The sequence below is a fragment of the Notothenia rossii genome, assembly GCF_949606895.1.
Source record: "Notothenia rossii genome assembly, chromosome: 11".
NCBI lineage: Eukaryota > Metazoa > Chordata > Actinopteri > Perciformes > Nototheniidae > Notothenia > Notothenia rossii.
The window spans coordinates 59,747,225-59,773,853 of record NC_136910.1 but is presented as its reverse complement, the minus strand read 5'-3'; the positions used below and the strand labels follow the sequence as shown (position 1 = coordinate 59,773,853).

General features: G+C 41.1%; 1 protein-coding gene across 2 annotated transcripts in view; it reads right to left on the bottom strand.

Annotated features, from left to right (window-relative positions):
• The window catches only part of wdr36 (WD repeat domain 36), a 32,078-nt gene extending 6,981 nt beyond the window's left edge, over nucleotides 1-25,097 (bottom strand). The window contains exons 1-14 of one of the 2 annotated variants that reach the window (XM_079660219.1): nucleotides 24,781-25,097; nucleotides 23,928-23,955; nucleotides 23,690-23,790; nucleotides 18,059-18,176; nucleotides 17,837-17,969; nucleotides 15,460-15,514; nucleotides 15,104-15,236; nucleotides 11,548-11,723; nucleotides 9,082-9,202; nucleotides 8,712-8,777; nucleotides 2,583-2,672; nucleotides 1,711-1,853; nucleotides 1,071-1,185; nucleotides 789-954 (exon numbers count right to left, since the gene is read on the bottom strand). In XM_079660219.1, the coding sequence (XP_079516345.1) occupies nucleotides 789-954; nucleotides 1,071-1,185; nucleotides 1,711-1,853; nucleotides 2,583-2,672; nucleotides 8,712-8,777; nucleotides 9,082-9,202; nucleotides 11,548-11,723; nucleotides 15,104-15,236; nucleotides 15,460-15,514; nucleotides 17,837-17,969; nucleotides 18,059-18,176; nucleotides 23,690-23,790; nucleotides 23,928-23,955; nucleotides 24,781-24,924 (1,589 nt within the window). In that variant the 5' untranslated portion in view covers nucleotides 24,925-25,097. The remainder of the gene's footprint in view (nucleotides 1-788; nucleotides 955-1,070; nucleotides 1,186-1,710; nucleotides 1,854-2,582; nucleotides 2,673-8,711; nucleotides 8,778-9,081; nucleotides 9,203-11,547; nucleotides 11,724-15,103; nucleotides 15,237-15,459; nucleotides 15,515-17,836; nucleotides 17,970-18,058; nucleotides 18,177-23,689; nucleotides 23,791-23,927; nucleotides 23,956-24,780) is intronic. The other variant, XM_079660220.1, reaches the window with a different exon arrangement.
• Between the last annotated feature and the right edge of the window lie 1,532 nt (nucleotides 25,098-26,629).

The following is a 26,629-nucleotide window of genomic DNA, read 5'->3' as shown; positions in this document are numbered from 1 at the left end:
CTCTGTGTAGCATCATGCTAACCCTTATCTACCTGTCTCTGTGTAGCATCATGTTAGCTGTTAGCTACCCGTCTCTGTGTAGCATCATGCTAACCCTTAGCTACCCGTCTCTGTGTAGCATCATGCTAACTCTTAGCTAATCGTCTCTGTGTAGCATCCTGCTAACCCTTAGCTACCTGTCTCTGTGTAGCATCATGCTAACCCTTATCTACCTGTCTCTGTGTAGCATCATGTTAGCTGTTAGCTACCTGTCTCTGTGTAGCATCATGCTAACCCTTAGCTACCTGTCTCTGTGTAGCATCATGTTAGCTGTTAGCTACCTGTCTCTGTGTAGCATCATGCTAACCCTTAGCTACCTGTCTCTGTGTAGCATCATGCTAACCCTTATCTACCTGTCTCTGTGTAGCATCATGTTAGCTGTTAGCTACCTGTCTCTGTGTAGCATCATACTAACCCTTAGCTACCCGTCTCTGTGTAGCATCATGCTAACTCTTAGCTAATCGTCTCTGTGTAGCATCATGCTAACTCTTAGCTAATCGTCTCTGTGTAGCATCATGCTAACTGTTAGCTACCTGTCTCTGTGTAGCATCATACTAACCCTTAGCTACCCGTCTCTGTGTAGCATCATGCTAACTCTTAGCTAATCGTCTCTGTGTAGCATCATGCTAACTGTTAGCTACCTGTCTCTGTGTAGCATCCTGCTAACCCTTAGCTACCAGTCTCTGTGTAACATCATGCTAGCTATTAGCTACCTGTCTCTGTGTAGCATCAAGCTAACCGTTAGCTACCTGTCTCTGTGTAGCATCATGCTAGCTGGCGCAGCAGGTAGCTTTAGCTCCCCTTCCTGCTTCCTGGTTTTGAAGCGCCAGAACTTGAGGAGCCAATCAGAGCCTGCTGTAAAGGTCATCTGATTCAGGGTCTCCGTGGCGACACCTCGCACCGCCCCACTGTGAGCTGAGGGAGAGAGAGAGGGCGGGGTTAGTGAGGGACAGACAGAACGGACCAATCACAGAGCAGGTGAAGGGACCAATCACAGAGCAGGTGAAGGGAGAAATCACAGAGCAGCGTACCTCTCTCCGCCCCCAGCCCCCCGCGGTGAAGGCCGGACTGAAGGTTGTAAACATCGACGCGCCCGCTCGACGAACCAATCACAGCAAAGTTACCACAGGAAGTGATGTCGACAGCCTGGGGAGCAGAAACAGGAAGTCAAATGATGCTGAGAGAGCAGGGGGAGGAGCTTAGTCGCTGTGGCGTAAACAGGCGTTTCAGAGAGAAGGAGGAGCTGCTCAGATTTATAAAGTCGTCTTCATGGAGAATCAAAGGTGTCCTAATTGGTCATCACTGCAGCTCCCCTCACACAGCTCTAATAGACTACAGGTATCAGGGCACCTGAACGCAGCATCAGCTCAGAGCCATCACTTCTGTTTACAGTTAGTTTAACACTTTAGTTATAAATAGCTTAATATTGATTTAACTCAGCCTCACGTCGCCTACATTTAGCCTTTTATCTATCTATCTCTCTCTCTCTCTCAACATGTCTATTTTCTACTTTTTTAACGCTATTTTAAATTCTATTTGAGACGTTTACATTTTGAATAGTTTATTTATTTTAATGTCTAATGTTCAATGCCTTGTTTCTTTATGCTGCTGCAACGCCAACATTTCACACATTTGGATCAATAAAGTCCTTCTGATGTGATCTGATGTTACCGTGGCGATGCCGGTGCGGTGTTCTCTCGGTGGCTGCAGGTGATGATCTCCCATGGTGCACCGCTGGTAGTTCCAGGTGGTGGTTGCTAGGCGACCGCGGTGACACGCCACGATGCCGTCCCAGTCCGACTGACGAGCAGCAACTGTCAATCATCAGAGGGTTCATAAAGCTACACGTTAGCGTAGCCTGATCCATCGCCGCCTTGCACACAGTCAGTCAGGGTATTTACTAATCACTATGTTATTCGTTCGGCATTATCTTGAAACGTGTATTATAATTAAATCACTGTAAAATATGTATTTGTTGATGTTTGTATCTACCATAGTATCTCATGGAGATAAAACCCGCCCCCTCGCCAGCATTTGAGTGACAGGAGTAAACTCCAATGAGGTGAAACTCCAGCTTGATTATGAGAATAAAGCTTCATCGCTGACAGTTTCTGAAGTGTTTGAATGTGCTAATGAGGCGCTATGTAAAGCTAATGCTAACAGGCGCTTTGTGAAGCTAATGCTAACAGGATGAATCTATGTACAGCTAATGCTAACAGGATGAATCTATGTACAGCTAACGCTAACAGGCGCTTTGTAAAGCTAATGCTAACAGGATGAATCTATTTACAGCTAACGCTAACAGGCGCTTTGTAAAGCTAACGCTAACAGGATGAATCTATGTACAGCTAACGCTAACAGGCGCTATGTAAAGCTAACGCTAACAGGCGCTTTGTAAAGCTAATGCTAACAGGATGAATCTATGTACAGCTAACGCTAACAGGCGCTTTGTAAGGCTAACGATTATGAGATTAACGCTTCATCCCTGACAGTTCCTGAAGTGTTTGAATATGCTAATGAAGCTAATGCTAGTCATCACCCACCAGAGGACAGCGCAGTGATGGCGGGGAGACGCAGGTGCTCGAACGTCAGACCCTTCTTCTTCTTCTTCTCCTTCTTCTTGTTGATGGAGCCTGAACACACATACACACGGTTGTTACCCTGGATACCAAATCAAACAGTGGACCAATGTGATCAGGACGTGGTGTCATGTGATCGGAGCGTGGTGTCATGTGATCAGAGCGTGGTGTCATGTGATCAGAGCGTGGTGTCATATGATCGGGGCGTGGTGTCATGTGATCGGAGCGTGGTGTCATGTGATCGGAGCGTGGTGTCATATGATCAGAGCGTGGTGTCATGTGATCGGAGCGTGGTGTCATATGATCAGAGCGTGGTGTCATGTGATCAGAGCGTGGTGTCATGTGATCAGAGCGTGGTGTCATATGATCAGAGCGTGGTGTCATGTGATCAGAGCGTGGTGTCATGTGATGAGAGCGTGGTGTCATGTGATCAGAGCGTGGTGTCATGTGATCAGAGCGTGGTGTCATGTGATCAGAGCGTGGTGTCATGTGATCAGAGCGTGGTGTCATGTGATCAGAGCGTGGTGTCATGTGATCGGAGCGTGGTGTCATGTGATCGGAGCGTGGTGTCATGTGATCGGAGCGTAGTGTCATGTGATCAGAGCGTGGTGTCATGTGATCAGAGCGTGGTGTCATGTGATCAGAGCGTGGTGTCATGTGATCGTCCTACACGGACCACTATTGCGGTAAGCATGTTGTAACTTCCGGTTGTTGTTGTCATCTCCGGGTATCCCGTGTGCCTGTTCTGTTGCTGATAGCTTGTTATCTTAACTTAATCGATCGTTTTAAAACTCTTGATCACGGCAACTGCCTGACGTTGTAATCACACGTTACTACAGCTTAAGCACTCACAAACTCTCCTTCTCTTAGCGACTGTAACTCCACAGTTGCCTACACTCTTTTCGGGTTTGCTAACGGTAGCTACTTTAGCTTGATAGCTAGCCATGGCTCTTTCCCCACCCTCGGGTGCTATTTCCTGCTCTAACTGTCTCATGTTTGGTTACTCCCCTACCTCCTTTACTGGTACCGATACATGTGTTAAATGTAGTATAGTTGTTAGGTTGGAGGCGGGAATCATAGCCATAGAAGCCCGGCTCCGCATCTTAGAAAATAACTCAGCTACAGTAAAGCCCATGTTAGCCGGTGCGGACCGGCAAAAGGTAGCTCCTCTTAGCCGTCCCCCGGCAACTCCCGAGCAGCAGGGAGAATGGGTGACTGTTCAGAAGGGGCATAACGCGAAACCCGCAGGTCCCCACCAACCCGTTCACGTATCTAACAGATATTCCCCACTCAGCGAGACACCCGCTGAGAAGCCAACTCTGGTTATTGGTAGCTCTATTATGAGACACGTGAATTTAGAGACCGATGCCTCCACAGTCACATGCATTCCGGGGGCCAGAGCGGGCGACGTTGAGGCGCATCTTAAACTGCTGGCTAAAAATAAACGTAAATACAGTAGGATTGTTATTCACGTCGGTGGTAATGATGTTCGTTTACGCCAATCAGAATGCACCAAACTTAATGTGGCGTCGGTGTGTAGTTATGCTAAAACAATGTCGGACACCGTAATCTTCTCTGGTCCCCTCCCCAATCTGATCAATGATGACATGTATAGCCGCATGTCATCATTTCAGCGCTGGTTGTCTTGGTGGTGCCCAGCAAACAATGTGGGCTTCGTGAATAATTGGACAGCCTTCTGGGGAAAACCTGGTCTGATTAAGAGAGACGGCATTCATCCTACTTTGGAAGGTGCAAATCTCATTTCGGCAAACATTTCAGGGCTCTGTGGACTTAATCCATGACAAACTGGAGTTGAGACCAGGAGGCAGAGTCGCAGTCTTACACGCTTCTCTGCGCTCTCTCCTAGGCAGTCATCCATAGGAATCCCGACCCCAATAAAATACCCAATATTAACGGTGTGTGTGTCTGCCCAAGGACAATTTAAGGTAAAACCTAATAGAGGTGTCATACATAATAACCTAATAAAAGTAAATGTAACAACTACTACAGTGCAACAAAACAGGAAGATTAAATGTGGTCTCTTAAACATAAGATCTCTAGCATCTAAAGCAATACTGGTAAATGATTTAATATCAGATTATAATATTGATATATGCTGTCTCACTGAAACTTGGTTGAGACATGAAGAATATGTCAGCATAAATGAGGCCACTCCACCCAGCCATATCAATACTCATATTGCCCGAGGCACGGGCCGAGGAGGTGGAGTTGCAGCAATCTTTGACTCAAGTTTACTTATCAATACTAAACAAAAATTAAATTATACCTCCTTTGAAAGCCTCATTTTCAGTCTTACGCATCCGACCTGGAAAACTTTGCAGCCAATCTTATTTGTTACAGTGTACCGTGCACCAGGTCCTTATTCAGAATTCTTATCAGAATTCTCTGAGTTTTTATCAGCTTTGGTTCTTAAAACAGATAAAGTAATTATCGTAGGTGACTTTAATATTCATGTTGACGATGATAAAAATAGCCTTACTGTTGCATTTAACTCTATATTAGATTCTGTTGGTTTCTATCAGAGTGTAAATAAACCAACCCACTGCTATAATCACACTCTTGACCTTGTTCTGACTTATGGTATTGAAATTGAGCAACTATTAGTCGAACCGCATAATCCTGCTTTATCCGACCATTTCTTAGTAACTTTTGAAGTACTGTTACTAGACTACAAAGCATTAGCCAAAAGCTCCTGCAGCAGAAACCTATCTGTTAGTGCTATAGCCAAATTTAAGGAAGAGATTCCACCAATACTTAACTCGATAGCATGTCTGCATGTAGGGGAGGAAACTTATACAAAATGTACACCCCCCCAAATTGATCATGTTGTTGATAGTGCTACAGATGCGCTGCGAATAAAATTAGACTCTGTTGCTCCTTTGAAAAAGAAGAAAATAAAACAACATAGATTAGCTCCATGGCATAATGCCGAAACCCGCAAAATAAAGCAAAAGTCGAGACAACTTGAAAGGATATGGCGTTCCACTAAACTTGAAGAATCTCGTTTAATTTGGCATATTACTCTCAATGAATATAAGAAAGCACTGCGTAAAGCGAGAGCAGCATACTACTCTTCATTAATAGATGAGAATAAGAATAATACAAGATTTCTTTTCAGCACTGTAGCCAGGCTGACAGAGAGCCACAGCTCGACTGAGCCTTCTATTCCCATAGCACTCAGTAGGAATGATTTTATGTGCTTTTTTAACGATAAAATTGTTACTCTTAGAAACAAAATCAATGACCTCTTGCCTTTGACCAGTATAGTGTTATCAACAGCTCCCGGAAACGTAAGTTCTAATAATATTACACTAGATAGTAAACTAGAATGCTTTTCAGCCATAAACCTTGAACAATTAAATTCAATGATTCTCTCTTCTAAACCATCAACGTGTATCTTAGACCCGATTCCAACTAAGCTGTTAAAAGAAGTTTTTCCATTAATTAGCACTTCTTTATTAAATATTATGAATATGTCTTTATTATCAGGCTATGTTCCAAAATCATTCAAAGTAGCAGTGATAAAACCGCTTCTTAAAAAGCACAACCTCGATCCAGAGGTTTTAGCCAACTATAGACCTATTTCTAATCTTCCGTTCCTCTCAAAAATTCTTGAGAAAGCAGTCGCAAAACAGCTGTGTGATTACTTAAGAAACTATGATTTATTTGAAGATTTTCAGTCTGGCTTTAGAACACAACATAGCACAGAGACAGCTCTGGTTAAAGTCACAAATGACATTCTAATAGCCTCTGACAAGGGACTTGTCTCTATTCTTGTCTTACTCGATCTTAGTGCTGCATTTGATACTATCGACCATGATATCCTATTGCAAAGACTAGAGCACTTAGTTGGCATACAGGGAACTGCTTTAGGCTGGTTTAGGTCTTATCTATCTGAACGCTCTCAGTTTGTACGTGTCAACGATGAATCTTCCATGCAAACCAAAGTTAGCCATGGAGTGCCACAGGGCTCAGTGCTTGGACCTATTTTGTTCACCCTATATATGCTTCCATTAGGCAATATTATAAGGAATCATTCTGTAAACTTTCATTGTTATGCGGATGATACTCAACTATATTTATCAATCAAGCCTGATGAAATTAATCATCTAAATAAAATTCAAGACTGCCTCAAGGACTTAAAAACGTGGATGACCTTAAATTTTTTGATGTTAAACACGACCAAAACTGAAGTTATTGTACTTGGCCCGAAGAATCTACGAAACAAATTATCTAAAGATATATTAACTATGGATGGCATTAATTTGGCCTCCAGTGAGACTGTAAGGAATCTTGGTGTTATATTTGATCAGGATTTATCCTTTAACGCCCACATAAAATCAATTTCAAGGACCGCCTACTTCCATCTACGTAACATTGCAAAAATCAGGCATATCTTGCCTCAAAACGATGCAGAGAAACTAGTCCATGCATTTGTTACTTCAAGGCTGGATTATTGTAACTCCTTATTATCAGGGTGTACCAAGAAGTCAGTCAAGTCGCTTCAGCTGATTCAAAATGCTGCAGCTCGTGTACTAACCAGAGTTAGGAAAAGGGACCACATTACTCCTGTTCTGGCTGCCTTACACTGGCTCCCTATAGAACACAGGATAGAATTTAAAATTCTTCTTCTCGCCTACAAAGCCCTTAATGGGCAGGCGCCATCTTACCTTAAAGAACTCATTATACCCTATTGTCCTACTAGGGCATTGCGTTCCAAGAATGCAGGGTTGTTGGTTGTTCCTAGAGTCTCTAAAAGTACAATGGGAGCCAGAGCCTTTTCTTATCAAGCTCCACTTTTGTGGAATCAGCTTCCAGTTTGTGTTCGGACGGCAGACACCCTATCCGTTTTTAAGAGTGCGCTTAAGACTTTCCTTTTTGATAAAGCTTATAGTTAGGGCTGATTAGATTCAGCCCCTAGTTTTGCTGATATAGGCTTAGTTTGTCGGGGGACATCTTACTTCTTCCTTCTCTCTGTCTATACCTGTGTACTCTCATGTTCCGATTAACCCAGCTTCCCCAAATGTCTTTCTTTTTGGTGTCTATATACGCCGGGATCCGGAGTCATGGATGATCCTGCGGTCCTGTGTCATGGATTGCGAGTCCTGGATCTTGAGTCGTGGCTGTGGTCCTGGATCATAAGTCCTGGATGGATATCCTCGTGGATTCATCTTCCTATTATACACACATGCATTTCCAAACATTTGGTCTACCTATGTTGCAAATGTATTATCTTTTCAATTTACACACGGCATCTATTGCACGTCTGTCCGTCCTGGGAGAGGGATCCCTCCTCTGTTGCTCTCCCTGAGGTTTCTCCCATTTTCCCCTTTAAACTGTGGGGGTTTCTCTGGAAGTTTTTCCTTGTATGATGTGAGGGTCTAAGGACAGAGGGTCTAAGGACAGAGGGTCTAAGGACAGAGGGTCTAAGGACAGAGGGTCTAAGGATAGAGGGTCTAAGGACAGAGGGTGTCGTATTGTCATACTGATATTCTGTACAAACTGTGAAGTCCACTGAGACAAATGTAACATTTGTGATATTGGGCTATATAAATAAACATTGATTGATTGATCAGAGCGTGGTGTCATGTCATCGGAGCGTGGTGTCATGTGATCGGAGCGTGGTGTCATGTGATCGGAGCGTGGTGTCATGTGATCGGAGCGTGGTGTCATGTGATCGGAGCGTGGTGTCATGTGATCAGAGCGTGGTGTCATGTGATCAGAGCGTGGTGTCATGTCATCAGAGCGTGGTGTCATGTGATCAGAGCGTGGTGTCATGTCATCAGAGCGTGGTGTCATGTGATCAGAGCGTGGTGTCATGTGATCAGAGCGTGGTGTCATGTGATCAGAGCGTGGTGTCATGTCATCAGAGCGTGGTGTCATGTCATCAGAGCGTGGTGTCATGTGATCAGAGCGTGGTGTCATATGATCGGAGCGTGGTGTCATGTGATCAGAGCGTGGTGTCACGTGATCAGAGCGTGGTGTCATGTGATCAGAGCGTGGTGTCACGTGATCAGAGCGTGGTGTCATGTGATCAGAGCGTGGTGTCATGTGATTGGCTGCAGGACTGACCGTGACCCAGGCTCTTGTTGAAGCGCTCGTGCACCGTGGAGAAGGACTGCAGTGTCCCGTCCTGACCTGCAGGGGGCAGCAGACACCACTTTATAAACACATAATATAATATACAGTATCTATATTATATATTTCACTCAGAACAGCTTCCTTATCAAAATGTGATCAAAAATAAACATATATTGAGTTTCAGGGAAACAGAGCTCAGTGTGAACAAGGTGTAAATAATATAAATAACAACAAATAACATTTCATTTGATCAAATTAAATAACGTTATAAAAAGAAAGTAGAGTAAATATTAAAGCTGCAACAACGAGTCAAACATTGACCATCAGTTGTTGTTGTTGTTGTTGTAATAAATGTTGTTACCGGCACTGAGGATGTTCTTGCCGTCGTTGCCGTGGTGACGGATGGTGGTGGGCGGGGCACTGTGTCCCTGACGACAGCGTAGCAACCGGGCTCCACCCCCTTCCTGGTCGAATATCCACACCTGAAGAAACAATGAGGAGTTAACCTTTACACTAACGACCTTCAGATTAACGACCTTCACATTAACGACCTTCACACTAACAACCTTCACACTAACAACCTTCAGATTAATGACATTCAGATTAATGACATTCACACTAACAACCTTCAGATTAACGACCTTCACACTAACAACCTTCACACTAACGACCTTCAGATTAACGACCTTCAGATGAATGACCTTCACATTAACGACCTTCAGATTAACGACCTTCACACTAACAACCTTCACACTAACAACCTTCACACTAACGACCTTCAGATTAACGACCTTCAGATGAATGACCTTCACATTAACGACCTTCACATTAATGACCTTCACACTAACAACCTTCACACTAACGACCTTCAGATTAACGACCTTCAGATGAATGACCTTCACATTAACGACCTTCAGATTAACGACCTTCACACTAACAACCTTCACACTAACAACCTTCACACTAACGACCTTCAGATTAACGACCTTCAGATGAATGACCTTCACATTAACGACCTTCACATTAATGACCTTCAGATTAATGACATTCACACTAACAACCTTCAGATTAACGACCTTCACACTAACGACCTTCACACTAACGACGTTCAGATTAACGACCTTCAGATTAACGACCTTCACACTAATGACCTTCAGATTAACGACCTTCAGATTAATGACCTTCAGATTAACGACCTTCAGATGAATGACCTTCACACTAACAAACTTCAGATTAATGACCTTCACACTAACGACCTTCAGGTTAATGACCTTCACACTAACGACCTTCAGATTAACGACCTTCAGATGAATTACCTTCACACTAACAAACTTCAGATTAATGACCTTCAGATTAACGACTTTCAGATTAATGACCTTCAGATTAACGACTTTCAGATTAATGACCTTCAGATTAACGACTTTCAGATTAATGATCTTCACACTAACGACCTTCAGGTTAATGACCTTCAGATTAACGACTTTCAGATTAATTACCTTCAGATTAACGACTTTCAGATTAATGACCTTCACACTAACGACCTTCAGGTTAATGACCTTCAGATTAACGACCTTCAGATGAATGACCTTCAGATTAATGACCTTCACACTAACGACCTTGAGATGAATGACCTTCAGATTAACGACCTTCAGATTAATGACCTTCACACTAACGACCTTCAGATTAATGACCTTCACACTAACGACCTTCAGATTAATGACCTTCACACTAACGACCTTCAGATTAACGACCTTCAGATTAACGACCGCCTGTTTTATGTTATCTCTTATATTTAATGTAAATACTGCTATTTGTTTACTACATTGTGTTATTATCGTTTTTTCTATCTGTGTTTAGTGCTGCGTACCGGTACGCAGAACCGGTACTGGACTTGTAAAAAGTTTCGGTTCAAGTCCGGTTAAAACCGGAACGTCGGGAACCGGTACTTGGAACTCGCAAAAAAACTAGCACTTACGTATATTCTGCTTTTTGTTCTAAACCATCTAAAACCTTCCATAGATCGAGGAATGTGCGCTGAGAAAAGACCATTACTGAACTCATCAAGTCTCGCAAAATATCGCAACTGCTCGCGAGATCTGTGTGACGTCAAGGGAAGCTAGCGATGTGATTGGCTTAGACATAGTGGACAGTCTGACTGTACAGTCACTACAGTGTATACTGTGTAGCAGGTGTGTAACAGTGTAATGCCTATACTCTACCTTTCAGCAACGTCTTAGGGATTCAGGCTCAGTCGGCTCAGGGACTGTTTGGTTACTTTAGTTTGGTAAATGAAAACATGTTTGAACTTTGTAGTAGCTCACTGTAGTTGCTGTCATAACTCATTTGTAGACTAAGTGGCAAAAAGATGTGTTTTTTTTACATTTGTACTTTGTAGAGAAATGTAGACCCGAGTTGGAAGGGAGCACAATAAACCTGACGAGTTTGAATTTGATTATGAGTTTATTTTCAATTGATAATTAGCTCACAATAAGTTCACTTTAGTTACTCACACAACTTGAAACATGCCATGGGTTCAGGTCCGGACTTATAAGTCCGGACCTGAACCTGAACCTCTGGACTTGAGTCGGACCTGAACCTGAACCTCTGGACTTGAGTCGGACCTGAACCTGAACCTCTGGACTTGAGTCCGGACCTGAACCTGAATGTGAGTCCAGGTACGCAGCACTATCTGTGTTTATTCTTGCTTGTCTCTCATGTCTGCTCCACGTCACAGAGTCGGCCGACCTGGAGATGGACCTGGTTCTGAGAACTACCGCTAACCATCATCATGTGATAAAGACATTGTTATTATTATTGTTGTTGTCACCTTGATGGCGTTGTCGGCCCCGTTGGTGATGAGCAGCGGCTCTCCGTGCAGGAAGGTTGCCGCGGCGATGGCGGTGTTGTGGGCGTGTCTCTGCTGAGTCACCAGGTGACGGCGCTCCAGGTCCCAGAATGCAATGTGGCCCTGCGGACTGCCGGACGCCAGGATGGGGGGGCCGTCTGCAGACAACAATCAACAAAAATAAACAACAACAAGGTTCCAGTCCCGGAGGATGCTTCAGACTGACTGGAGCAAAGAGGATGCTTCAGACTGGAGCACAGAGGATGCTTCAGTCTGGAGCACAGAGGATGCTTCAGACTGTCTGGAGCACAGAGGATGCTTCAGGCTGTCTGGAGCACAGAGGATGCTTCAGACAGACTGGAGCACAGAGGATGCTTCAGACTGACTGGAGCACAGAGGATGCTTCAGACTGACTGGAGCACAGAGGATGCTTCAGGCTGTCTGGAGCACAGAGGATGCTTCAGACTGACTGGAGCACAGAGGATGCTTCAGACTGACTGGAGCACAGAGGATGCTTCAGACTGTCTGGAGCACAGAGGATGCTTCAGACTGACTGGAGCACAGAGGATGCTTCAGACTGTCTGGAGCACAGAGGATGCTTCAGACTGACTGGAGCAAAGAGGATGCTTCAGGCTGGCTGGAGCAAAGAGGATGCTTCAGACTGACGGGAGCACAGAAGATGCTTCAGACTGGCTGGAGCAAAGAGGATGCTTCAGACTGACGGGAGCACAGAGGATGCTTCAGACTGACTGGAGCACAGAGGATGCTTCAGACTGACTGGAGCACAGAGGATGCTTCAGGCTGACTGGAGCACAGAGGATGCTTCAGACTGACTGGAGCACAGAGGATGCTTCAGACTGACTGGAGCACAGAGGATGCTTCAGACTGGAGCACAGAGGATGCTTCAGACTGGAGCACAGAGGATGCTTCAGACTGTCTGGAGCACAGAGGATGCTTCATACTGTCTGGAGCACAGAGGATGCTTCAGATTGTCTGGAGCACAGAGGATGCTTCAGACTGTCTGGAGCACAGAGGATGCTTCAGACTGTCTGGAGCACAGAGGATGCTTCAGGCTGTCTGGAGCACAGAGGATGCTTCAGATTGTCTGGAGCACAGAGGATGCTTCAGGCTGTCTGGAGCACAGAGGATGCTTCAGGCTGTCTGGAGCACAGAGGATGCTTCAGACTGTCTGGAGCACAGAGGATGCTTCAGGCTGACTGGAGCACAGAGGATGCTTCAGACTGACTGGAGCACAGAGGATGCTTCAGGCTGTCTGGAACACAGAGGATGCTTCAGGCTGTCTGGAGCACAGAGGATGCTTCAGGCTGGAGCACAGAGGATGCTTCAGACTGTCTGGAGCACAGAGGATGCTTCACGCTGTCTGGAGCACAGAGGATGCTTCAGGCTGGAGCACAGAGGATGCTTCAGGCTGGAGCACAGAGGATGCTTCAGGCTGTCTGGAGCACAGAGGATGCTTCAGGCTGGAGCACAGAGGATGCTTCAGACTGACTGGAGCACAGAGGATGCTTCAGACTGACTGGAGCACAGAGGATGCTTCAGGCTGACTGGAGCACAGAGGATGCTTCAGACTGACTGGAGCACAGAGGATGCTTCAGGCTGTCTGGAGCACAGAGGATGCTTCAGACTGTCTGGAGCACAGAGGATGCTTCAGGCTGGAGCACAGAGGATGCTTCAGGCTGACTGGAGCACAGAGGATGCTTCAGGCTGGAGCACAGAGGATGCTTCAGGCTGGAGCACAGAGGATGCTTCAGGCTGACTGGAGCACAGAGGATGCTTCAGGCTGACTGGAGCACAGAGGATGCTTCAGGCTGTCTGGAGCACAGAGGATGCTTCAGGCTGGAGCACAGAGGATGCTTCAGACTGTCTGGAGCACAGAGGATGCTTCAGGCTGACTGGAGCACAGAGGATGCTTCAGGCTGTCTGGAGCACAGAGGATGCTTCAGGCTGTCTGGAGCACAGAGGATGCTTCAGACTGACTGGAGCACAGAGGATGCTTCAGGCTGGAGCAAAGAGGATGCTTCAGGCTGTCTGGAGCAGAGAGGATGCTTCAAACTGTCTAGAGCACAGAGGATGCTTCAGGCTGTCTGGAGCACAGAGGATGCTTCAGACTGTCTGGAGCACAGAGGATGCTTCAGACTGTCTGGAGCACAGAGGATGCTCCAGGCTGACTGGAGCACAGAGGATGCTTCAGGCTGGAGCACAGAGGATGCTTCAGTCTGGAGCACAGAGGATGCTTCAGTCTGGAGCACAGAGGATGCTTCAGTCTGGAGCACAGAGGATGCTTCAGGCTGGAGCACAGAGGATGCTTCAGACTGACTGGAGCACAGAGGATGCTTCAGACTGTCTGGAGCACAGAGGATGCTTCAGACTGTCTGGAGCACAGAGGATGCTTCAGACTGACTGGAGCACAGAGGATGCTTCAGACTGACTGGAGCACAGAGGATGCTTCAGACTGTCTGGAGCACAGAGGATGCTTCAGGCTGTCTGGAGCACAGAGGATGCTTCAGACTGACTGGAGCACAGAGGATGCTTCAGACTGTCTGGAGCACAGAGGATGCTTCAGGCTGTCTGGAGCACAGAGGATGCTTCAGACTGTCTGGAGGACAGAGGATGCTTCAGGCTGTCTGGAGCACAGAGGTTGCTTCAGGCTGTCTGGAGCACAGAGGATGCTTCAGGTTGTCTGGAGCACAGAGGATGCTTCAGGCTGGAGCACAGAGGATGCTTCAGGCTGGAGCACAGAGGATGCTTCAGACTGTCTGGAGCACAGAGGATGCTTCAGGCTGGAGCACAGAGGATGCTTCAGACTGACTGGAGCACAGAGGATGCTTCAGACTGACTGGAGCACAGAGGATGCTTCAGACTGTCTGGAGCACAGAGGATGCTTCAGGCTGTCTGGAGCACAGAGGATGCTTCAGACTGTCTGGAGCACAGAGGATGCTTCAGACTGGAGCACAGAGGATGCTTCAGACTGGAGCACAGAGGATGCTTCAGACTGGAGCACAGAGGATGCTTCAGGCTGTCTGGAGCACAGAGGATGCTTCAGGCTGTCTGGAGCACAGAGGATGCTTCAGACTGTCTGGAGCACAGAGGATGCTTCTGACTGGAGCACAGAGGATGCTTCAGACTGTCTGGAGCACAGAGGATGCTTCAGGCTGTCTGGAGCACAGAGGATGCTTCAGGCTGTCTGGAGCACAGAGGATGCTTCAGTCTGACTGGAGCACAGAGGATGCTTCAGGCTGTCTGGAGCACAGAGGATGCTTCAGACTGTCTGGAGCACAGAGGATGCTTCAGGCTGTCTGGAGCACAGAGGATGCTTCAGACTGTCTGGAGCACAGAGGATGCTTCAGGCTGACTTTAGAGTTCTCTGTCAGAGCATGTTTGGGTCTCAGAGGATGCTGCAGGAGCCACTCAGGTTATTATGGGATGTCAGGAAGTCTCTGACGGGGTGACCAATCATCTGTGAGCAGATTCCTAACAGGTGGAGCAGTTAGATCTTAGAGAAGTTGCAACACGTCACCTGTCCTGAAAGCCAGCGAGCTGATTGGTCCCCAGTCCTGCGTGAAGCTCATCAGCGTCTCGTCCAATCGGATGTTGTGAATGATGATGCGGCCCGTCGCCGTGCCAACGCCCACCACGTCCACCGCGGGACTCTGGGAAATAAAATGTCATTCATTAAACTCACTGATTTTCAAAATAAAAGCATCTTTTATAAAAAACAGCATCTAAGCTTTAATCTTTTATCAGCTTTCACAATAAACACTAAGACAATCACATGGTTTTAATATCCGTTAAATAACAGTTTACAGATAAATCACTGTACGTTGTTTCATCAGGACTTCAACACCTTATATTTTAATGATAAAGAGTGCGTACCTGCTGCAGCACGGTGACGCCTGCCGACCAGCCGGGGAACGTGAACAGCAGCTTACTGAAGAACACACAAACATCCAGTCAGACCCTGAACGCATCATCGTTACTGAAGAACACCCAAACATCCAGTCAGACCCTGAACGCATCATCGTTACTGAAGAACACACAAACATCCAGTCAGACCCTGAACGCATCATCATTACTGAAGAACACACAAACATCCAGTCAGACCCTGAACGCATCATCGTTACTGAAGAACACACAAACATCCAGTCAGACCCTGAACGCATCATCATTACTGAAGAACACCCAAACATCCAGTCAGACCCTAAACGCATCATCATTACTGAAGAACACCCAAACATCCAGTCAGACCCTAAACGCATCATCGTTACTGAAGAACACGCAAACATCCAGTCAGACCCTGAACGCATCATCATTACTGAAGAACACCCAAACATCCAGTCAGACCCTAAACGCATCATCATTACTGAAGAACACACAAACATCCAGTCAGACCCTGAACGCATCATCTTTACTGAAGAACACACAAACATCCAGTCAGACCCTGAACGCATCATCTTTACTGAAGAACACACAAACATCCAGTCAGACCCTGAACGCATCATCTTTACTGAAGAACACACAAACATCCAGTCAGACCCTAAACGCATCATCATTACTGAAGAACACACAAACATCCAGTCAGACCCTGAACGCATCATCATTCCTGAAGAACACCCAAACATCCAGTCAGACCCTAAACGCATCATCATTACTGAAGAACACACAAACATCCAGTCAGACCCTAAACGCATCATCATTACTGAAGAACACACAAACATCCAGTCAGACCCTGAACGCATCATCATTCCTGAAGAACACCCAAACATCCAGTCAGACCCTAAACGCATCATCATTACTGAAGAACACCCAAACATCCAGTCAGACCCTAAACGCATCATCGTTACTGAAGAACACGCAAACATCCAGTCAGACCCTGAACGCATCATCGTTACTGAAGAACACACAAACATCCAGTCAGACCCTGAACTTATCATCGTTACTGAAGAACACACAAACATCCAGTCAGACCCTGAACGCATCATCGTTACTGAAGAACACACAAACATCCAGTCAGACCCTGAACGCATCATCGTTACTGAAGAACACACAAACATCCAGTCAGACCCTGAACGCATCATCGTTACTGAAGAACACACAAACATGCAGTCAGACCCTGAACGCATCATCGTTACTGAAGAACACCCAAACATCCAGTCAGACCCTGAACGCATCATCATTACTGAAGAACACACAAACATGCAGTCAGACCCTGAACGCATCATCATTACTAAAGAACACCCAAACATCCAGTCAGACCCTGAACGCATCATCGTTACTGAAGAACACACAAACATGCAGTCAGACCCTGAACGCATCATCGTTACTGAAGAACACACAAACATGCAGTCAGACCCTGAACGCATCATCGTTACTGAAGAACACACAAACATGCAGTCAGACCCTGAACGCATCATCGTTACTGAAGAACACACAAACATCCAGCCAGACCCTGAACGCATCATAGTTACTGAAGAACACCCAAACATCCAGTCAGACCGTGAACGCATCATTGTTACTGAAGAACATACAAACATCCAGTCAGACCCTGAACGCATCATCGTTACTGAAGAACAGACAAACATCCAGTCAGACCCTGAACGCATCATCGTTACTGCAGACCCTGAACGCATCATCGTTACTGAAGAACACACATCCAGTCAGACCCTGAACGCATCATCGTTACTGAAGAACACACAAACATCCAGTCAGACCCTGAACGCATCATCGTTACTGAAGAACACACATCCAGTCAGACCCTGAACGCATCATCGTTACTGAAAAACAAACAAACATCCAGTCAGACCCTGAACGCATCATCGTTACTGAAGAACACACATCCAGTCAGACCCTGAAAGCATCATCTTTACTGAAGAACACACATCCAGTCAGACCCTGAACGCATCATCGTTACTGAAAAACAAACAAACATCCAGTCAGACCCTGAACGCATCATCGTTACTGATGAACACACATCCAGTCAGACCCTGAACGCATCATCGTTACTGAAGAACACACAAACATCCAGTCAGACCCTGAACGCATCATCGTTACTGAAGAACACACATCCAGTCAGACCCTGAACGCATCATCATTACTGAAGAACAAACATCCAGTCAGACCCTGAACGCATCATCGTTACTGAAGAACACACATCCAGTCAGACCCTGAACGCCTCATTGTTACTGCAGACCCTGAACGCACCATCGTTATGAACTGAAGAGTGAATCTGATCAGCTGATGCTAACGTGCTAACCTGGTCTTGATGTTCCACAGCTGCAATGCACCCTGGGAGCTCCCCAGCAGCACCTTGTTCAGGTAGGTGCTCGGGTGCATCATGGCCGACACGGAGAAGGAGGCGGAGTCAAAGTGCAGCCGCAGGTAGATATCTGAGGAGAGCAAGGCATCATGGGTAACAGGTAACACGATGCATCATGGGTAACAGGATGCATGATGGGTATCGGGTCACATGACTCACCCCCCCCCTGGACATCCCACACGATGACATCACCCCCAGCGTCGGCAGAGACCAGCTGATCTCCGAGAGGAAGCAGCAGGCGCACTTCCTGTTCGTGTCCATGGTAACACATGACCACCTAGAGGGGGAGCAGCGAGGGTCAAAACCAGAGGCTGTGTTTAATAAAGTTATATGTGAAGATGTATTAATAAAGTTATATGTGAAGATGTGTTAATAAAGTTATATCTGAAGATGTGTTAATAAAGTTATATCTGAAGATGTGTTAATAAAGTTATATCTGAAGATGTATTAATAAAGTTATATCTGAAGATGTGTTAATAAAGTTATATCTGAAGATGTGTTAATAAAGTTATATCTGAAGATGTATTAATAAAGTTATATCTGAAGATGTGTTAATAAAGTTATATGTGGAGATGTGTTAATAAAGTTATATCTGAAGATGTGTTAATAAAGTTATATGTGAAGATGTGTTAATAAAGTTATATCTGAAGATGTGTTAATAAAGTTATATCTGAAGATGTATTAATAAAGTTATATCTGAAGATGTGTTAATAAAGTTATATGTGAAGATGTGTTAATAAAGTTATATGTGGAGATGTGTTAATAAAGTTATATCTGAAGATGTGTTAATAAAGTTATATGTGAAGATGTGTTAATAAAGTTATATCTGAAGATGTGTTAATAAAGTTATATCTGAAGATGTATTAATAAAGTTATATCTGAAGATGTGTTAATAAAGTTATATGTGAAGATGTATTAATAAAGTTATATGTGGAGATGTATTAATAAAATATATCTGAAGATGTGTTAATAAAGTTATATCTGAAGATGTATTAATAAAGTTATATCTGAAGATGTATTAATAAAGTTATATCTGAAGATGTATTAATAAAATATATCTGAAGATGTGTTAATAAAGTTATATCTGAAGATGTGTTAATAAAGTTATATGTGAAGATGTATTAATAAAGTTATATGTGGAGATGTGTTAATAAAGTTATATGTGGAGATGTGTTAATAAAGTTATATCTGAAGATGTGTTAATAAAGTTATATCTGAAGATGTGTTAATAAAGTTATATCTGAAGATGTGTTAATAAAGTTATATCTGAAGATGTATTAATAAAATATATCTGAAGATGTGTTAATAAAGTTATATCTGAAGATGTGTTAATAAAGTTATATCTGAAGATGTATTAATAAAGTTATATCTGAAGATGTGTTAATAAAGTTATATCTGAAGATGTGTTAATAAAGTTATATCTGAAGATGTGTTAATAAAGTTATATGTGAAGATGTGTTAATAAAGTTATATCTGAAGATGTGTTAATAAAGTTATATGTGAAGATGTGTTAATAAAGTTATATCTGAAGATGTGTTAATAAAGTTATATCTGAAGATGTGTTAATAAAGTTATATCTGAAGATGTATTAATAAAGTTATATCTGAAGATGTGTTAATAAAGTTATATCTGAAGATGTATTAATAAAGTTATATCTGAAGATGTATTAATAAAGTTATATCTGAAGATGTATTAATAAAGTTATATGTGGAGATGTGTTAATAAAGTTATATGTGGAGATGTGTTAATAAAGTTATATGTGAAGATGTATTAATAAAGTTATATGTGAAGATGTGTTAATAAAGTTATATCTGAAGATGTGTTAATAAAGTTATATCTGAAGATGTGTTAATAAAGTTATATGTGGAGATGTATTAATAAAGTTATATCTGAAGATGTGTTAATAAAGTTATATGTGGAGATGTATTAATAAAGTTATATCTGGAGATGTGTTAATAAAGTTATATCTGAAGATGTGTTAATAAAGTTATATCTGAAGATGTATTAATAAAGTTATATCTGAAGATGTGTTAATAAAGTTATATCTGAAGATGTATTAATAAAGTTATATCTGAAGATGTGTTAATAAAGTTATATGTGGAGATGTATTAATAAAGTTATATCTGAAGATGTGTTAATAAAGTTATATGTGGAGATGTATTAATAAAGTTATATCTGAAGATGTATTAATAAAGTTATATGTGGAGATGTATTAATAAAGTTATATCTGAAGATGTGTTAATAAAGTTATATGTGGAGATGTGTTAATAAAGTTATATGTGAAGATGTGTTAATAAAGTTATATCTGAAGATGTATTAATAAAGTTATATCTGAAGATGTGTTAATAAAGTTATATGTGGAGATGTGTTAATAAAGTTATATCTGAAGATGTATTAATAAAGTTATATCTGAAGATGTGTTAATAAAGTTATATGTGGAGATGTGTTAATAAAGTTATATCTGAAGATGTATTAATAAAGTTATATGTGGAGATGTATTAATAAAGTTATATGTGAAGATGTATTAATAAAGTTATATCTGAAGATGTGTTAATAAAGTTATATGTGGAGATGTATTAATAAAGTTATATGTGAAGATGTATTAATAAAGTTATATCTGAAGATGTGTTAATAAAGTTATATGTGGAGATGTATTAATAAAGTTATATGTGAAGATGTATTAATAAAGTTATATGTGAAGATGTATTAATAAAGTTATATCTGAAGATGTGTTAATAAAGTTATATGTGGAGATGTGTTAATAAAGTTATATGTGGAGATGTGTTAATAAAGTTATATCTGAAGATGTGTTAATAAAGTTATATGTGAAGATGTATTAATAAAGTTATATGTGGAGATGTGTTAATAAAGTTATATCTGAAGATGTATTAATAAAGTTATATGTGGAGATGTGTTAATAAAGTTATATCTGAAGATGTGTTAATAAAGTTATATCTGAAGATGTGTTAATAAAGTTATATCTGAAGATGTATTAATAAAGTTATATGTGAAGATGTATTAATAAAGTTATATCTGAAGATGTATTAATAAAGTTATATCTGAAGATGTGTTAATAAAGTTATATGTGGAGATGTATTAATAAAGTTATATCTGAAGATGTGTTAATAAAGTTATATGTGGAGATGTGTTAATAAAGTTATATCTGAAGATGTGTTAATAAAGTTATATGTGAAGATGTGTTAATAAAGTTATATGTGGAGATGTGTTAATAAAGTTATATGTGGAGATGTGTTAATAAAGTTATATGTGAAGATGTGTTAATAAAGTTATATGTGAAGATGTATTAATAAAGTTATATGTGAAGATGTATTAATAAAGTTATATGTGAAGATGTATTAATAAAGTTATATCTGAAGATGTGTTAATAAAGTTATATGTGAAGATGTGTTAATAAAGTTATATCTGAAGATGTGTTAATAAAGTTATATCTGAAGATGTGTTAATAAAGTTATATCTGGAGATGTGTTAATAAAGTTATATGTGAAGATGTATTAATAAAGTTATATGTGGAGATGTGTTAATAAAGTTATATGTGGAGATGTATTAATAAAGTTATATCTGAAGATGTATTAATAAAGTTATATGTGGAGATGTGTTAATAAAGTTATATGTGAAGATGTGTTAATAAAGTTATATCTGAAGATGTGTTAATAAAGTTATATGTGGAGATGTGTTAATAAAGTTATATGTGAAGATGTATTAATAAAGTTATATCTGAAGATGTGTTAATAAAGTTATATGTGAAGATGTGTTAATAAAGTTATATCTGAAGATGTATTAATAAAGTTATATGTGGAGATGTATTAATAAAGTTATATCTGAAGATGTATTAATAAAGTTATATGTGGAGATGTATTAATAAAGTTATATGTGGAGATGTGTTAATAAAGTTATATGTGGAGATGTATTAATAAAGTTATATCTGAAGATGTGTTAATAAAGTTATATGTGAAGATGTATTAATAAAGTTATATCTGAAGATGTATTAATAAAGTTATATCTGAAGATGTGTTAATAAAGTTATATGTGGAGATGTATTAATAAAGTTATATGTGGAGATGTATTAATAAAGTTATATCTGAAGATGTGTTAATAAAGTTATATGTGGAGATGTATTAATAAAGTTATATGTGGAGATGTGTTAATAAAGTTATATGTGAAGATGTGTTAATAAAGTTATATGTGGAGATGTGTTAATAAAGTTATATGTGGAGATGTATTAATAAAGTTATATGTGAAGATGTATTAATAAAGTTATATCTGAAGATGTATTAATAAAGTTATATCTGAAGATGTGTTAATAAAGTTATATGTGGAGATGTATTAATAAAGTTATATGTGGAGATGTGTTAATAAAGTTATATCTGAAGATGTGTTAATAAAGTTATATGTGAAGATGTGTTAATAAAGTTATATGTGGAGATGTGTTAATAAAGTTATATGTGGAGATGTGTTAATAAAGTTATATGTGGAGATGTATTAATAAAGTTATATGTGGAGATGTGTTAATAAAGTTATATCTGAAGATGTATTAATAAAGTTATATCTGAAGATGTGTTAATAAAGTTATATCTGAAGATGTGTTAATAAAGTTATATCTGGAGATGTGTTAATAAAGTTATATGTGGAGATGTGTTAATAAAGTTATATCTGGAGATGTGTTAATAAAGTTATATCTGAAGATGTGTTAATAAAGTTATATCTGAAGATGTGTTAATAAAGTTATATCTGAAGATGTGTTAATAAAGTTATATCTGAAGATGTGTTAATAAAGTTATATGTGAAGATGTATTAATAAAGTTATATGTGAAGATGTGTTAATAAAGTTATATCTGAAGATGTGTTAATAAAGTTATATCTGAAGATGTGTTAATAAAGTTATATCTGAAGATGTGTTAATAAAGTTATATGTGGAGATGTGTTAATAAAGTTATATCTGAAGATGTGTTAATAAAGTTATATCTGAAGATGTGTTAATAAAGTTATATCTGAAGATGTGTTAATAAAGTTATATCTGAAGATGTATTAATAAAGTTATATCTGAAGATGTATTAATAAAGTTATATCTGAAGATGTATTAATAAAGTTATATCTGAAGATGTGTTAATAAAGTTATATGTGAAGATGTGTTAATAAAGTTATATGTGGAGATGTGTTAATAAAGTTATATGTGGAGATGTGTTAATAAAGTTATATGTGAAGATGTGTTAATAAAGTTATATCTGAAGATGTATTAATAAAGTTATATCTGAAGATGTGTTAATAAAGTTATATCTGAAGATGTGTTAATAAAGTTATATGTGGAGATGTGTTAATAAAGTTATATGTGGAGATGTATTAATAAAGTTATATGTGGAGATGTGTTAATAAAGTTATATGTGGAGATGTGTTAATAAAGTTATATGTGGAGATGTGTTAATAAAGTTATATGTGGAGATGTATTAATAAAGTTATATCTGGAGATGTGTTAATAAAGTTATATGTGAAGATGTGTTAATAAAGTTATATGTGGAGATGTATTAATAAAGTTATATCTGGAGATGTGTTAATAAAGTTATATGTGAAGATGTGTTAATAAAGTTATATCTGAAGATGTGTTAATAAAGTTATATGTGAAGATGTGTTAATAAAGTTATATCTGAAGATGTGTTAATAAAGTTATATGTGGAGATGTGTTAATAAAGTTATATCTGAAGATGTGTTAATAAAGTTATATGTGGAGATGTATTAATAAAGTTATATGTGAAGATGTGTTAATAAAGTTTTGACCTCCTTGTTTCGGGCGAATGCGCTGACGAGGCGTCCGGTGGCGACGAACACCAGCATCCTGTCTGCCGCCAACACATTGATGTCATCGCTCAGACTGTTACCTAGGCAACAAGCACAGGACACACAGCAGCCAATCAGAGAGCAGCACTCTCAGTACATTGTTTACAGCAGCCAATCAGAGAGCAGCATCCTCAGAGTTTAAGATGTTCAAAGGTAAATAGTACGAAGATAAACTCACTGACGGAGACGATGCCCAGCTTGTTCACCTGGGGAGAGACACATCATTCAGTTAGCACAGACATCGACTAGGAGAGAACAGGACACAGAGACATCGACTAGGAGAGAACAGGACACAGAGACATCGACTAGGAGAGAACAGGACACAGAGACATCGACTAGGAGAGAACAGGACACAGAGACATCGACTAGGAGAGAACAGGACACAGAGACATCGACTAGGAGAGAACAGGACACAGAGACATCGACTAGGAGAGGACATTAACTAGGAGAGGAGAGGACATTAACTAGGAGAGGACATTAACTAGGAGAGAACAGGACACAGAGACATCGACTAGGAGAGAACAGGACACAGAGACATCGACTAGGAGAGGAAATTAACTAGGAGAGGAGAGGACATTAACTAGGAGAGGACATTAACTAGGAGAGGAGAGGACATTAACTAGGAGAGGACATTAACTAGGAGAGGAAAGGACTAATAAAGTTTATATAAATAAGATCAGGTTGAAACGGAAGGGGCGGGACTAAAACCGGAAGCAACATATATCATATTTTGTTTAGGCTTTATTGTTAAAAACAGTTTTATCTGATTTTATTATGACATTTGATTTAAATATAATTAATTTACATATTTAATAAACTGTTTATGGGACTGATGTTTGATGCCAATAAAGTTCTGATCGATTCAATGTTGACTTGACACGAGACCATAGCACGCGACACAAGCAGCGGGATAGAGAACAATAGAAACACTAGTAAACACTAACAAGGTGCTCTCACGAGGCACAAGCAGCGGGATAGAGAACAATAGAAACACTAGTAAACACTAGTAAACACTAACAAGGTGCTCTCACGTTGTAGGTGTGGAAGCACTTCCCGGCCGCGGTCAGCAGGTAGAATTCGCGGTGCTTCTTGTGGAACCGGAGCGCGTGCGGGACGTGGTTTGAGTAGAGCGCGAGGACCCGGAACCCGGAGAACAAAGAGCTGCCGCCCGGCATTGCGGGAAGGAGCTGGGACCGCAGGTGTCACAGGAGAGAGAAGTTAGAGAGAAAGCACCGGAGAAAGTTCGGTAAACACACCGGAGACACGCTGCGGAGCACAACACATGGAGTACAGCCTGCAACTCAGTCCGACCGGGAACAGCAGTACGATGGTTCCGCTCTGCCGGAAAAGGCGGAACCAATGAAGAAGACCAGATTAAATGTAACACACATATCTAACATGACTGAAGGCATTATGCATTATAATATCTATTATTATATCGATCTACATAATAAGATAATTCTCCAGGTATATTTAGAGCTATATTAATTTACTTTATTAATTAATGTGTGTCGAAAGGGTTCATTTTTATTTATTTTTTGACAGGGACAGTGCACATTGATTGACATTTCTGTAAATGCGCCAGAGTTAGTCCCTGGACAGATGTTGAAAGTCATCCTAAAAAAAAAATTCACTTCAAATGACAGGTATCAGTGAAACAACATTCAACATACATGCTTATATTATAATAAAAGCATATATAAAAACATACAAACATAAAAACCAAACATAAAGAGATACCCCCAAAGCAGCCAGATAGCAGCAGGTCAAGGCGCATGTGCAGACAGAGCGCTGTGAAGGGAAGACAGAGCTGATTTTCCAATAAGCATGTTTTGAAGTTAGATTTGAATGAACTGCACGAGCTCTGTTCTCTCGTCGACACTGAGTTCCACTTTGCAGCTTTCAGTTGTTTCCGGGGTAAAAATAGGATGGAGCACCAACCCCATTCCAGGAAGAGGTCCAGGTCTTTCTAATAACTGGTCAGTGATCAGATGGAGTTATTGATCAGTGTCAGCAGGTCTCTCTAATAACTGGTCAGTGATCAGATGGAGTTATTGATCAGTGTCTGCAGGTCTCTCTAATAACTGGTCAGTGATCAGATGGAGTTATTGATCAGTGTCAGCAGGTCTTTCTAATAACTGGTTAGTGATCAGATGGAGTTATTGATCAGTGTCTGCAGGTCTCTCTAATAACTGGTTAGTGATCAGATGGAGTTATTGATCAGTGTCAGCAGGTCTCTCTAATAACTGGTCAGTGATCAGATGGAGTTATTGATCAGTGTCAGCAGGTCTCTCTAATAACTGGTCAGTGATCAGATGGAGTTATTGATCAGTGTCTGCAGGCCTCTCTAATAACTGGTTAGTGATCAGATGGAGTTATTGATCAGTGTCTGCAGGTCTCTCTAATAACTGGTCAGTGATCAGATGGAGTTATTGATCAGTGTCAGCAGGTCTCTCTAATAACTGGTTAGTGATCAGATGGAGTTATTGATCAGTGTCTGCAGGCCTCTCTAATAACTGGTTAGTGATCAGATGGAGTTATTGATCAGTGTCTGCAGGTCTCTCTAATAACTGGTCAGTGATCAGATGGAGTTATTGATCAGTGTCAGCAGGTCTCTCTAATAACTGGTCAGTGATCAGATGGAGTTATTGATCAGTGTCTGCAGGTCTCTCTAAAAACTGGTCAGTGATCAGATGGAGTTATTGATCAGTGTCAGCAGGTCTCTCTAATAACTGGTTAGTGATCAGATGGAGTTATTGATCAGTGTCAGCAGGTCTCTGTAATAACTGGTTAGTGATCAGATGGAGTTATTGATCAGTGTCTGCAGGTCTCTCTAATAACTGGTCAGTGATCAGATGGAGTTATTGATCAGTGTCAGCA